Source organism: Schistocerca piceifrons, chromosome 5 (genome assembly GCF_021461385.2).
Source record: "Schistocerca piceifrons isolate TAMUIC-IGC-003096 chromosome 5, iqSchPice1.1, whole genome shotgun sequence".
In the NCBI taxonomy this organism is placed as follows: domain Eukaryota; kingdom Metazoa; phylum Arthropoda; class Insecta; order Orthoptera; family Acrididae; genus Schistocerca; species Schistocerca piceifrons.
Window position 1 is genome coordinate 107,081,041 of NC_060142.1, and position 15,853 is coordinate 107,096,893.

Below are 15,853 nucleotides of genomic sequence, written 5' to 3' on the forward strand. Positions count from 1 at the left end.
AGGAAGGAAAGTTGATGATATCCATTTGGCAGGGTAATGACCAGTGTCATGAATTTTGTTAAACAGTTTGTGTAAGATTTTGATACCTTCTACATCAAGGAGTTTAATAAGTTCGATTGGAATTTCATCAGGCCCTGTGACTTTGTTGGTTATTGAGTTTTTGATGACTTTGTCGATTTCTTCTTTCATGACTGGAGTTACTGTTAAGTAGTTGTTCCTACAAGTCTCAACATTTGGTCTATCATCTGAAAAGAGGTTCTTAATGTAGTCTTCCTATATCTCTTTCTTCTCAATGGTATATAGAACTATTTTATTATTTTTTTGGTCAATAAGGAGATGTTTTTTTCTTCTATATATCCCAGCAGTTTCTTTTAACTTCTTCTGTAAGTTAAAATCGTCATGTGAAGCTTGCAAGCTATAAATTTCCTCACATTCATATTGTAGCCATTCATTTTTTCTGCTCTAATCTTTGATCTTGTGAGTTTCTGGATGTTATTGTACTTAGTTTGATCTGACTGAGCTTTATACCTTCTCTCTTCGTCCATCAATGAAAGATTTTCATCAGTCATGCATTTCTGTTTTCCATCTGTTCTTTTATATCCTACTTTTTCTCGAGCAGTGGTTAGCATAATGTTTTTCATCTCCTCCCATACTCTAGTACTATTTTCTTGGTCAATGAGAGGTTTCATTGTCACTATTTTGTTGTTGATCTCCTCGCTAACTTCACTTCATAGTTCAGGCTCTTCGAGTTTTTCATAAGCTATCTTTCTTTGTTGAGTTGGTTTTTTGTGTTTCCAAGTTTTCGTTTTTAGAGAAGCTACTAGTAGTGTATGGTCAGATGGAACACCTGCTCCAGAATAAGTGGATGCTCTTGTACCTGAAGTTCCAAAACGCTTATTAATTAAAATATAGTCTGTCTGGTTACGGACTATGTTGTCTTTGTTGTCAGCTGGAAGTTTCCATGTAGCCTATAAAGTCGTCTTGGTGGTAATCTGAACTATGTAATAGTGACTTTCATGTTTTCTTCTTGGTAGAATCGTAGCAGGCTATCACCTCTCTCGTTTCATGTTCCTAAACCAAAACGACCTACGAGGTCCTCATATCTGAAATCTCCCATTATTACATTAACTTCGTGATGTTTTGTAAGAGCAAACACTTCTTTGACTTGGTCGTAGAAAGAGTCCATTTCCTGCTCATCTGAAGCTGGTGCACGTACTTGAATAATATTGAGGTTTACTGGTTTGACACTGAGTTTTAACAAGACAACTCTATCGGAAAGTGGCACAAAATCCGTAACACTCATGGAATAGCGCTCTGAGGCAATAAGGCCCACTCCTCTGATTTCGGTCCTGTTCCCAGAATAAAACATTGTGCATCGAGCTGTAGAAGACATTCCACTGTCAGGCCACCAAGTTTCTGCTATACCAAGTATATCAATACTTACTCGTGTCATTTCTTGGATAACATTTGCTAGTTTTCCTGCTTCATATATACTTCGAACATTCCAGGTTCCAATATTAATTTTCTTCCTTGTGTTCATCTTTAACGTGGATCCAGTCAGAAATGTTCCCTCCAGAGATTGACAGGGGAACTATTTAAAACTCCGGAGCATTTAGAAATGAATGTATCTATCCAGGGGGGTACTCTAGGAACTCTGCCATGGTGGCATTCCGTTGCCTTCCCCTAAAATGTCAGCCGCTCCTAACATGGAGACAGACGCTGTTAGCAGCCGTCCGCTATGGATCAGGAGCTACTGAGCCTGTTGGTCCGCGAGAGGTATTTGATTTCCTTCCTACCACCCATATCTGGGAGGCGTTCCCCTGCCCGCCACCCGAGGACGCGCCCTCTAAAGGTTACAGGCTCCCCCGAGGGAAAAAGGTGTGAAATAAGCCATTGCAAATGTGAAATGCTGGTACATTAACAACCGGTGTAATGTTAGAATGTTAAACAAAAGAATGCAAACGTACATGCTTTGTGTTGTACAGACTGTGGATCTCAGTTTGTGGCATGGAGTTCCATTCCTGTTGCACATGGTTGGTCAATACAGGAACGATTTATACTGTTCGTGGATGACGCTGGAGTTGTCGTCCGGTGATGTCCCATATGTGTTCGATTGGAGACAGATCTGGTGATCGAGCAGGCCAAGACAATATGTCGACACCCTGTACAGCATATCGGGTTACAACAGAGGTGTTTCAACGAGCGTTATCCTCTTGGAAAACACCCCCTGGAGTGCTGTTCATGAATGGTAGCACGAAAGGTCGAATCACCAGGCTTACCTACAGATTTGCAGTCAGGGCGCGTGGGATAACCAAGAGAGTGCTCTTGCTGTCATACGAAATCTCACCCCAGACCAAAACTCCAATTGAAATGCCAGTGCATCTAGCACGCAGACAAGGTGGGTGCATGTTCTCAGCTGGCCCCCTCCTAACCAACACTCGGCCATCACTGGCACCACGGCAGAACCAGTCTCCATCAGAAAACACAATAGACTTCCATCGTGCCCTCCAATGAGTTCTCGCTTGACATCACTGAAGTCGCAAATGGTGGTGGTTTGGAATCAACATTTCGTTTTGACACTGTGGTACCGAGCGAGGAGGCGCAGTGGTTAGCACAATGGACTCGCATTCGGGAGGACGACGGTTGAATCCCGAGTCCGGCCATCCTGATTTAGGTTTTCCGTAATTTCCCTAGATCACTTCAGGCAAATGCCGGGATGGTTCCTTTGAAAGGGCACGGCCTCTTTCCTTCTCCATCCTTCCCTAATCCGAGCTTGTGCTCCGTCTCTAATGACCTCGTTGTCGATTGGACGTTAACCACTAATCTCCTCTTCCTCCTCCTGACACTGTGGTGCATGATGCTGCTTACATTACAGTAAGATGCGCCAGAACCATACATCGAACTCGATGGTCTTCCCTCTAGATAGTGCCACGTGGCCTCCTGTAGCCCAGTGTTCTTACCACCGTACATTCTCGTGACCACCGATGCCAGTAATCATGTACAGTGGCTACAGTCCTGCCAAGTCTCTCTACAGAATCGCTGAAGGTACATCTAGCTTCTCGTGGCCCTATTATACAACCTCGTTCAAATTCAATCAGGTGTTGATGAGGGCGTCTTTGATGCCGTAAACTCATTCTTGACTAATACCAACTCACTACGTCCACCAAATGTAACTAAAGCGAGTATTTGAAGCAAACCCTCATAATGGCGGTACTAGCGCCACTGCTATACGATTGGCGCAAATACTTAGTGTACATCATTGTTCAGACGTAGAAGCACGTCTACCAACTTCCGTTCATGTCACACAACTACTTCTTCCGTCAGCGTATCTTATCTTCTATTTCACAAGAGCTTATTCTGACTGTATTGAAAAGTATAACAAGTGAACCAACGTAATTATATAACAATTGTCTAACGTGCACTAGACTGGCAGCAGTGACGTCACTGTGCGAGTCTTTAGCGTCACATCATGTAAAGTTTTAGTAGTATCAGTTTTTATGTTTTTCTAGAATAACACTAAAATCGCAGTTTCTAGCGAAAATGTTTCCCCATAAAAAAATCAAACTACATTTAATTTCCATCAAAAAGGTCCCATTTTGTTCATAGTTGCATACTAAAGAACACAAAATGGGGTTAAAATAGTTCCCGCGTTGCAGTGGATGGCTATACCGTAGAATATTAAAAATATTGTTTTAACTCTCTCAGCCAATACTGTAGATTCTATGGGCCAGCGTATTTTGTTGATTAAAAAGTGCTGCGCGTTGTTTTCACACCGCCGATTACCGACGTACCATGTTTATACTGTCATTCATTAGTTGCACGGATAGATGGTGTGAATTTGGATCTTGCGTTCGCGGTATTTCGTTCGTTATGATTCATTGTTTTCGCCTACAGATGGAACGTACTATTGGTTTTCTGTGTAAGAGAAATGGCGCGCTATGGTTTTTCTGATGAAGGAATTGTCGATTTGTTAGATTTTGGAGACATAGACAATGATCTAGGAGGTGAAGATGATTTAGACGACACAGGTGTCTTTGTCGGTGACTGCAGTACAATATATTCAGCCACAGAACTATAAAATGGTGGTGGAAACTGTTTTTTTATTTGCTTTTAGTACGAGCGTCAATTGCATTTTGATTACACAGTTCATTTCAGAGCAAGAAAATGACAATAACTGATTTCATAACCAATCTTGCAAACAGCTCCAAATAGGCAAAGCTGACCTGTCGGCTGACTGACACCGACATTTCCTGCATAATTTACCACCCACAAGCAAAAAACTTCAAAATCAAAGAAAGGAAGTGGGAAAGCTTCTCGCAGGGAGACACGTTATCAGTGCGAACAATGCTGTGAGTAATTGTGTGTGGAACTCTGTTTCAAAGTATTTCGTACGAAAATGGAGCATAAATCCATATAGAAAGTGCTTTTGTATTTAAATACGGTATTCAGCAGTGACCATTATCTATTTATAAACTCATTTGCTCTGTGAATGTATGACTTTTTGAATTTTACGAAAAGAATTTCGTATATAATAACATAATTTGTTCATGTTATACCAGACAGGATTTTGTTCCTAGTTGCATACTCAAGGACACAAAACGGGGTTAAAATAGTGTCAATTTTGTACTTGTACGTTCGACATTCTCCAAAATATAAATTTTTAAATACAGGTAGAGGTAAAGGTGGATAAATGGGGCCCCACTTTGTTTTTTTTTAATATAACATCTTTTATTTTTAGTATAATCACCTGAAATTAACATAAAACATTTCTCTAGTATGTCCTGCAATAGTTACGACATGTTTTGGTTCAACTTTTTAATATTTAAAACAAAATTTTATTTTTTCCTGATAGTCTGCATTTTGTTGCGTCAAGAATTTGCGCTGGTAATATAGGCCCCAAGGTAGTTTGAAATAAAAAGAAACAAAAATTTGAAGAAAATAATTTTATTTAATTTTTGTGTATAATAAAAGAAAGATTCACTCTGAACATTGTTAATTAGTCTACTGGTGGGATGATTTTCACAGCCTACGCCTAGTCTATTTGTCTATTTACAATAGTCACACACATAAGCATCTTTTTCGCATCCTGCGCATTCGCTGTGAGCCCACATCTCAGAGGCTATACACTGGACCCAAAGTTCACCTTTTGTGTCCTTTGAAAAAACCCCAGCACAAAATAGACATACAGTGTCGTCAGCATCAGGGACAGAAACATCAACTTCAATGTCTGGGAGGGATTCTCACGAATCAAAACCTACACTTGCCTCTTCAACTTCTTCACCTGATTCATGTTCATACACTAGCTTATTTTTCCTACTTGTTCTAGAATTTGGTTGCTTTCATTACCACCGTTCTTCATTGTACTGCTCTTTTCTTTTACGTCTTGTTTCTTCTTAGTTTTCTTATTTTTCTTTTCTTTTGCCTCTTCTACTGCACGTTTATAAGGAGAAGAAGTTAAAACAGCACAAGTAATGGGTTTAGGGCCTTTGTTTGTCAATGTTCTTTTTGGTCTTGGTATCGGCAATACGTCTTGGGGAGAAACATGACCAAAACGTTGCTGGGAAGAGCATCCTGAGGGCCCAGCTTCTGCCAAGTCTCTTGCAGATGGTATAGTTAATGTCGATGATGTGCCAGGGTGAATGCATTGAGCTGATTGATTTTTGAAGGCTTATCCTTAGGAGTTCGCCATTTCTGGCTTTCAGAGCATCTACAGTCAGATTTTGAACGTCAATATCTTCAGATGGAGCAAAGTCAATATCATTAAACACTTTGCGATTTACAGGAAAAATTCCTGTGACTCTGAACCCTGAAATGGCTATTTCACCGGTTTGACATTTCAGGAATGCATTCCCAAGCAGCTCAGCAATATCGTATGGTCCAAGAGGCCTATTATTGTGCATCATCCATTGCCTTATGTAGTCACTATAATGATTCTTAAGGGGTCCCATGAAGTTCCTATCTAGTGGTTGCAGCTTGTGTGTAGTGTGTGGAGGCAGGCTAACTATTATAACGCGGTGTTCACGCCTGGATTCTACGGACATGCTGATATGGAGAAGTATAGGGCCGGTACTGAGAGTGTTAATGGTATAAAATTAACGTTTGTCTTTACCTGAAGTGGGGAGGTGTTCGAGGGCGTTTAAAGGAACTATTTTGTATGTTGTTCATGGTATTCGCTCCTACACTGTATAAAAATTTGTAACTGCACGAATTTTTTCTCCCCCAGTAGAATTTTTCTGACCTTTGTTGACTGGTCCATTCAGGCGATTAGTCATCTTGCCTCGTTTGTCAAGTTGCCTCAGTTTTCCCTGATTAGGCCTCCGGTGTGGTAACACATTATTTCGAATGTTTTGCAATAACTGCGAAAAGCACATACGCCACAATCAGAATGTTTTTGGGGTAACACTGGATTGCGCAGAAAACTGCATTTCTGTTGGAAACAATTCAGGGATCTGTGCGTCAAACAGAAATAAATCGACAACAAATTTTGGAGAAAACACAGTTTATTAAAACATATATGCTTACTTGTGAAGAAGAATAATTACATGATATATGATATTTGTCTTGTATTACCACAGCAATTTTAATTTATTGTTCGTGACTGCGCCGTAAATAATCGAGAGAAGTCAGTTTAGTTGCACGTGGAGTGCTTTATCATGAATGAGCGAAGTGTTGGGTTATTTCACAATTGTTGGCCGGTTCCAGCAAGCGTAATACAGGAAACGGAGTGCATTGGATGAAACGTCGGAGTAAAATCTCAGCAATCTCCCGTCAGATGAGATTGTTGAGAACGCATCTGAACAGAAACGGTTCAGTTGAAGCAGAGCACTTTTTTTGTCGTGATTGGGCACTGTGAAGTGATATTTATGATTTTGTATTACTGGAAAAGTGAATTAACGTCGATAAGGAAATTGGAGTGACGGACATACAGGATCATTTGGAAGAACCATTCATAAAATGTTTCCACCGCTACTTGCACATTTGGAGGACACCAGCAACTGTAACCACATACAGTACGATGGTGGAAAATTACTGTTTACGGTACGTAATTGCAAACTAGATAGATTGACAATACAACTTCCGTAGCAAAGATACAGTGAAATATCTGTGACAAGTTAAGCTGTATGTGGATCGATGCTTGAAATTGTGCAGCCGAGCCATCAGTGATTCGGTCGGTCAGAACTGCTCTCTGTACACCTCAAACGGCAAGAGAATGCCACGAAAGACAAATGTCTCAGTCCGACATGTTCCGGTCCGCACATGGCTTTAACTTGGAGCGTTTCGTCACACAGTACACCCAGAAATGATTAAGAGATTTTTTGTCTCAGCGACAGACAACAGTCCACGGGTGTACTGTTCGAGCAAGAAATACGTCGGGAGAAACTGAAGAATCACAACATTAAGAGCTAATTACTTGAGTATAACTTTACAGTGGCCAACGACCAAGAGGGTGCGCATTTTCCTTCAGACACTACAGCAGTCCTCGCAAGCGTCGGATTCTTTACGTGATAAGATATAGCACATTTTCTCAATAAAAGCGATCCATTAAAGCTAATTCTTGTCCTTACACACAAACATAGTTGATGCTTTTTTCCATAGTGGGCAGTTATGCCCGCAACCTTAGAATTTTTTTTCCGGGTGGCAAAGCAATTACAACTGAAATATTCTGAATTCAGATTGATGGGAGTGTCCCAAGCTAGCATTATAAATAGTCCTCTTGCCTCTTTTCACACGGTTCTCTAATGAAACTGGATTTAGGAGGCAAGGGGCTGAGACGCTTCGGGAAAGCAGTGTGATGCGGGCTGCTGCAGCCGTAGCCTCTTTCCTGTGAAGATACACTGGACACGACGTAATACCGCCGCCAAGTAGCACGTACTCCTTAGAAGGAAATATTTTTTTCTTCTTAATGTCACGCTTTCCTTTCCTTGTTATCAGATTCGCCAGTAATTTTATTCCGAATTAATAGATAAATACGAATCACTGATACTGCGAAGCGACCATTTCTCGTAAAATATCGATCAGAAGATGAGATCTGTCGAAGCACTCTCGGAAGAACTGGTCCATGGTGCTGTACAGGTGATGCTTCCTGCTCAGAAGCCAGTGATACTCGTCAGGGTAAATCTGTAAACAGCAAAACAAACAAGCGGTAAGTAGCAAGTGAAAGGTACTGTCGGTGAAAGATATGGCTGGGATCGGTGCTCGTGACAAAAGTGACGACAAAAATGAGGTATCTATTAATATGGAAGGTGGGAAGACGGTATCTGGATGTATGTGAAAGAAAAACCTTTGATGTTTAGATGAACTGAATTACCGGATCTGCACACTTATGATAGTTGAATAAATATTAATAAATAACTTGGCCATATTTATCTGTTGCACAACGGATAGCAGTAGGCCGTAAAATGGAAGTTTGCGAGGGAATACGTAAGCATGATCTCTGGTAAAACTATCACGTTTACTCAAGAACAGTTGAACATACTAATGTAACAAACTAATAAATTGGTGATGATTGCTGTCCTGAGTTATAAAATTACATTTACAACTGCGTCTTGAGGAGCCCAGCAAGATTTATTATTAATTATGAAAGGGTCAGAGGAATCTTTCAATAGCGACATTCCGTATTATTCGTTTCGGACCTCTTGATAAGTATGGAAGTGTGATTACGCATGTCAATCACATCGCGATTACGGGCAGCATGGGGTTCACGCCTGAGCCTCAGGACGTGCGCTAGCAGCGCATGTCGGGTGTTTCAAGCGTCAACTTCGCGTCTTAATATCTCGGGATGTAATCGGAATATTACGATGCAATCAACGCCATTGTGTATGTGCTTTGTCATGCTATGGATTGCTGAAGAAAAAATATTGGAGGTCCATTTAAAAAAACATAAGTTTCCGTTAAAAAGCACATATGCTTTCGTTTTAGAATGTTTCCAAATATGTACATTCATGGGCCCCAGCCCTCCATTGATACCGGTGAAAGTCGTTTTCCAATAGCTTTTCTTGTTCCAGAGATATTTTGGGTGGACAAGATAGCTGGGACACTCTGTATATACTAAGATGGTATCTGTTCTTTCGGACATGTTCGAAAGAACAGATACCATCTTAGTATATAAAAAATAATTTGGTTTACTTGATCCATAAGGACATCCATTTGAGGTAGTTGATCGGTTTTTGGTGATATTTCTATTGAGCGCATCATGGAGAAGCTGATATGAGACCCGGGATCACACTGATTCATTGGACAGCTATCATTGTACGGGTCATAAAATTTCATGCTTCTATTAAATAGTCTTTCAGCTAGTTAACTATTTTCTGCACTCTGAATTTCAGAGTACATAATCGGATAAACTTGCATATTGCCCTGCTGCGAAAGGCTAACACATATTCATGCAACCTTTTGGTTTCACAAAATCGTTCGTTCATGCATTACGTAATGGCTTGAGATTTGCAGGCCCTTTTCTGTCTCTGTTCTGCAGGATTTATAAAATTGTGTGCTGTCTGATTACCTTGTAGATGTTTTCTGGGTCAAATAGCATTAAAAACTTTTTCTTCCGGCTTTGAATATCTCATTCTGCATATCACTAAAATATTAGGGATTGTTTATCACTACCTATGACAGTGATCTAAGATATTTCTCTCTATATATATATATATATATCTCTCTCTCTCTCTCTCTCTCTCTCTCTCTCTCTCCCTTTCTCCCTCTCTCTCTCTCTCTCTCTCTCTCTCTCTCTCTCTCACACACACACACACACACACACACACACACTTTTATTTTTGATCCTTCTGATGAGCTAATGGCCAAAATTCTTTTTCACTACTTTCAAACTAGTTTCCCAAACTGCAATTTTAGTTTTTGCATTTATATTCATGATAAGGTAATAGAGATACAGCTCAATGATGCCATAATTAAAGTTGATATTTGTACTTAGTAGAGACAGCAGGTTATTTGTGTTTAATTCGAATGCAGAGTATCATTTATAGTGAAACTTTATGAGAAGTTAGAAGGATTTGGTGACAACAGTTTATCGCTAAACATTTTTCATTTGACGTCATGCATACAATGAAAATTTATCTTTCACTTCGGAAAACATTAAAATCTGTACGCTCTGATGAGTAGGAGATCATTATTTATGTTTTACGAAATTGATCTAATAGGTCTTTTTTAATTTCGTAATGCCAATGTTGCTCTTTTGCTGTAATTTGGAAGTACACTGATTTGTACCACCAATGTATGTTTCTTCTTAAGTGTTATGTTATTTCTTTTATTTTGATTTGTGTAATTTTGGACCTATATTTCCATATTTTGGAACTGCTGCATTATATATGAATGTTAATGGTTGGAGAGGAGGTAGAAATTTTTGTGTGCTTCATATCCCACAAGAAGATACCAGTAAGGGAGAGCATATCTAGAAATCAGTGGGCTTAATGCAGATATTGATAATGATATGAAATAATATGAAGTGTAATTCAGGAAAAATCAAGATTTTTTGACTGAAACAGTGAACTTAGTGAAACTCGTGCTCCCACCCCCCTCACCCCACTCCCACCCCCGCGCCAAACCATCTTTCCCCACCCCTTGTGATGACTGATGACTTATAGACGATGAAGCAGAAGTTTTTTCCCATATAACTTATAAATTATAAATAGTTGGACACATTTATTATATATCTCATTCAATTATGTAGTTGCTATTTTATTTAGAGTTATTTAGACTATTTAGGGTCTTGTAGATGGTGCTGTTGATTAACATTTTGCCGCGGATTTTTAGCTGTTTCAATTCTATAGTTATATTTTAGCCATTTACAATATTTTTCATGGCAAAAATCTTTACTTAAGTTTAGATGTGACAGAAGAGGTGCTCCCAAAAGAGCCTGTTTCACACACTCAAATTCTGCTAGTGCTGGGGCATCCCAATCCTAAGGAATTTCTTCCGTGTAAATGTATGCAGTCATGGTTTAGCTAAAATATATACACACCCAAACCATTTATAAAAATTAATGAAACTCTAAAATGCTCTAATCCGTTTCCTTTCTCTTATGATTTATCAAGTAGAATTCCTCATACAGTCACAGTATGTCCAAGAAATTCCATCTGGTGTCTATCAAATTCTGAGTTTTCTACATTAAACGTGACATCACACTCTTTGAAAATGCTCAACGGCCTAGCCAAAACCTCATTATCCTTTTCTGTATTCTCCTCTGCAGTCAACACATTGTCAACATTGGTGGTTAACCTCCCCCTTAATTAGCTGGAATAATGCTATTAAAACATCAGATGGATACAGTCCAACTGACATTTAATCTGAAAGGGAACATGCTAAATTGCTATGAAGAGCCGTAACATCCGAATTTTCTGAACTTTCGACATGAAGGGCACAGTGCAGTCTGCCAGTAGGAGTTGTAAGTCAATAGAATACAGGACTCTGATATGAAATTTTTTCAACAGTTCAATATTTGAACCAAATTAACTCCAATCGAATGCCATCTCTCTTCACAGATATTACTAACAACTGATTACTGTAGGAGCTCACAGATGGTTTAGTCACCCCTTGCTGTAACTTTTTTTTTCAATATCAGACTCAACTCTTCAGTTATAAATGGATGGGATACGATATGGCTTGACAAAGGACCTCTTATATTCCTTAACGCTGAACAACTATGAAAAACCCTTAATTTTCCAGGATGTCCAAAAATACTGAAGAACAACGTCACAGTACACCAAACAAACTGACTTTCACTATTTGATCTGCTTCCTCAGCACAGTCAACCAGATTTCATATTTCTTGGAACGTATATACACTTCATTGGCAATTATATGAGCACTGTTTTTATTCAGAACAGGTTCTCACTCAAATAACACAACATATATTTGGTAAGAAATTCCAGACAGTGGTTCAACCCTTCTCCCTAATCACACACTCAACTTCAATGTCGACTTATTAAACTTCAAAAAACCTTCAGCGCAAGCCAAGTCATCTCTCCTTTGTATTTGGGCAAAGAATGAACCACTAAAATCACAACTATCCCCACTCTTGGCACCATCACAAAACTCACGGAAAATCTATTACCTTGACGAAGAAGTTCAGTGCCCACTTGTCTCTTCAACTCTACACTTTTTACAATAATTTCTCCTTTCACTTTAGTCCACTGTAAAACAAGAGTAGGTCATGAACCTACATCTTTACACCTCTGAAATGTTACCTCATTTGACTCAGTAGCCTCGCTACCTTTTTCGAAAACACAAGACAAAATATCTTCATTAATATCTATGTGAGAAACAGGACCCATCAACGAATTAACAGTTTCCTGTCTTTCACTAAGCAAAAGTTCACCCACGTCTTCAAAACTAAGCATATTCAAGTGTTCATAGCTATTGTTTGTTATATTTACAGTATCTGAATTGGCAGCAGACAGCAGTTGTTAACCATATGGCTGTGGGCACTCCACAAATACATTATTCAGCGCATGAGATGATGGACCTCCACGATGTACACACCAGACTATTTTTCTACAGACCACCTTCACCCTTTACCATACTACAACGATCGTGATCAAAGCACCTACTATTCCAACAGTCGCTACCTCTCCTAAAACAGCCACTCTCACTGCAATTGGGACTTCTATGCCGATGCCTGAACCTATCATTTCCAAATCTATCATATCGCAAATTACATCACCCATGATCATGATTCATACTTCTCTGTAGCCTTGGATCAGGACAAAAACATTACCATTCCTACCACGACCATTATCATGATTACAGTTATATTCAAACTCTTGTAATAAGCTTTGAAAACCTTTAAAGCCATCTTTCACATTACCAGATAGAATAATTTGATGTAAATATGCAGTCAGTTTCGTAAAACAAATTACAATCAACTCAGGACTGTAAGGGTTGCACAAAAAGTGATTTTTCAACAACATATGGTCACAAATACTTGCTGGGTTCCTAAAACCAGAATTACTGAATTTTTCTAACATTAGAATACAGTGCTTATCTCTGTCTTGTGCCGCTTTAGCCCCATACGCAGACAACAACAAATATCTAGATTCTTGATAGGACTGACAATTTTTAATTAACACACAGACGTACACAGCCAGTTCACCTTCCAAGTAAAAGCATAAAAATTCTATTTTTGATCAGCAGGCCTATTTAAATCGTTTGACAGATAATAAATTACTATAATCCAAATCAGACTGCCTTTGAGTAGTAAATTCCCACAGTTGAAATCTCCATGACTGTGATGCATCCTCCTCTCTTAATGATATGTCAGAGCTGACTTATCTTCATGAGTTGAATCCACACCATCATAAGGATAATGAACTCTGCTATAAAAATCACCTTCAGCAATACGTTTGCATAGCTTCTCCTCTATCTTCGATACTGTGTCATTTAATTTTGTGCTAGCTCGCTTCTACTTCTTATAGCGTCCCCAGTGCCAAATTTTTATCATGTAGCCGTAGAATAGTAGTTTCTCTGTGTAGGTTTAGATTGCAAAGAAATAATTTATGACAGAATGATCTAAAGAGACGACAAGTTACACTCTTTTGTTAATTTTTTAGTCGACCTCACTTCCTCTTTTGTCTTGAATGTGCATAGAAGGACATCTTGCGAGTGCTGGCAAATGTAAGCATATTTGTATGAGTTAAGCATATAATATACTGATTTAATATTATTGTGCATTTTTAATTTGTAAGAGGTGATCCCAATTTCATGTCCACCTTCCTTGAATTAACCTGCATTCAAGTAATTTACAGCTCAACAATCGCAGCGGCCATTCAAGCCAACGACGCCATTACGTGGCGATATTAACTTATGAAAAATTAGCGGAAGCGGAAAACTCGCCCGCTATTAGCATAATATTAATTTTTCTCCACAGCCGCACGAAGTTGCAGAAATATTTAGCTTTAAAATTCTTATTTTCAGTACCATAGCCGAGACCCAGAGCCAGGACTCTGACTACGATACAATGGTTAACGGAGGTAAGAAAAATACTCTCGTGCGTGTGTGGGCCGCAATTTTAATTAATAACTAAAGATTTCTTGCTTTAAAGTGAACTGACTAGCCGAGGAAATTAATATGAAAAGTTTATTACATTGTTCAACTTAAATATCATTTTTATTAAGGCCCACCACGTAAGTCGGCAACAATCAAAAAATAATAATAACAATAATAATATATATATTAAATTACGACGGCCGCGAGATTGGCGCCGCAACTTTGGGGCCCGATTAATGTGATTCTATTGTAGTGAATGTAATTATGTATGTGTCTAATTGTTGTAAAATATTAATGCTTGTATGAATTCTTTTACATGTACAACAACAAAATCACACCCTGTGGAGATCTGGAGAGGAAAAAGTGTAGAAAAGAAAAAGGATTGCGAGAAAGAAAAATAAGTAAGGTAAGGCCTATTGTGCAAATATCCTGTGTAGCTCTGTGCGGAATATCGAACCCATGTGCACATGAGATACCTTCGGTGTTTTGTGTATTTATGTGTTTATTTTTGGAGGGATAATTATTCGTTTTGCGTATTTATGTGTTTATTTTTGGAGGGGATAATTAATCGTGTGTGTATCAGTGTTAAAGATTCGTCAGTGGTTTAAAGTGAATTTAGTATGGGTAAGATAGGACAACCTAAAGCAACCATACCAGAAGAACAAAATTCTGTTAATATGGAAAGTGAGGATCATTTGCAATACGTAAACGAATCCCAAGCCACCGCCTCGTATAACATAATTTCCGGAGCGGGGGGCGAGGATCTGTGGACAGTGAATGACGCTCCACAGCAGATTGGGAATAGAGTAACAACTCCACTGCCTGGGCAGGGGGGCCAATCGAGTGCTAGATTAAGCGGGGCACCAGTATGCTCACCGATTGCAGACCCATTTGCAGAATTTCTGCGCAGGTTAGAAGAAAGAGATAGGGAAAGAGATCAGAAACTGGCTCAGATGCTCTATGAGCAAGAGCAACAAAGAGAACAGAAAGAAAGGGAAAAGGAAAGAATGTCAGAACAGAGGGAAAAGCAAAGAGACGAAAAACTGGCTCAGATGCTGCGTGAGCAGGAGAAAAAATTAACGCAAAAGCTCATTGAGCAAGAGCAGCGCAGTGAAGCAAAACTCGACAGTATCCAAAGCGAACTAGCCGAGATGCGGGACGCGTGCAAAGAAATACCCGATCTTGTGCAAAGCTTAGCCGGCGAAATGCAAAAATTACAGATATCGCAGGCTAGGCTTGAAGATAATGTACAGACTTTAACCAACCGCGTAGATAATGTGGAGATAGATGCACGGGAAAGTATTGACGCATATTTGGAAGTGCAAGCTCAAAAAGTAGAAAAAGAATTAAATGAATGGCTGGAAGTAAAGGATCGCGAGATATCTGCAAAGATTGAAAGCGACGTAAAAACAGCTGTAGAACAAGCGACTGCGGCCGCGAGTGTAAATATTGACGCTAGCGCTGCCGCACTACATGCCGAATTAACACAGATTAAGTCCCGTGTGACTGCGGAGTTGCCAAATTGGCAACAGGAGGTCGCGCGGAGACTGTCTGCGTTGGAAAGCAATGTAAACAGTAGCGGACAGATCATGAATCCGATTCCGCGTACTGATTACTGTAATAACGCTGACGGTAGGCAGGGTGCGAGTGCGCAACCGCAACCTAATGCGAATTATGAGCACGAACAACATGCGATACCGTGAAGCGCACATCACGAAGTGATGAATGTCCCAGAATGTAGCAATCAGACGTGCAAAAAAGAGGACAATACAGGGTGATTCAAAAAGAATACCACAACTTTAAAAATGTGTATTTAATGAAAGAAACATAATATAACCTTCTGTTACACATCATTA

At 39.4% G+C, this 15,853-nt stretch overlaps 1 protein-coding gene across 1 annotated transcript in view; it reads right to left on the reverse strand.

The window, feature by feature from the left end:
• Positions 1–6,482: 6,482 nt before the first annotated feature.
• LOC124798209 (venom dipeptidyl peptidase 4-like) overlaps positions 6,483–15,853 on the reverse strand; it is a 301,929-nt gene continuing 292,558 nt past the window's right edge. The window contains exon 16 of the mRNA XM_047261512.1: positions 6,483–8,118. Coding sequence (XP_047117468.1) covers positions 7,975–8,118 — 144 coding nt within the window. The 3' untranslated portion in view covers positions 6,483–7,974. The remainder of the gene's footprint in view (positions 8,119–15,853) is intronic.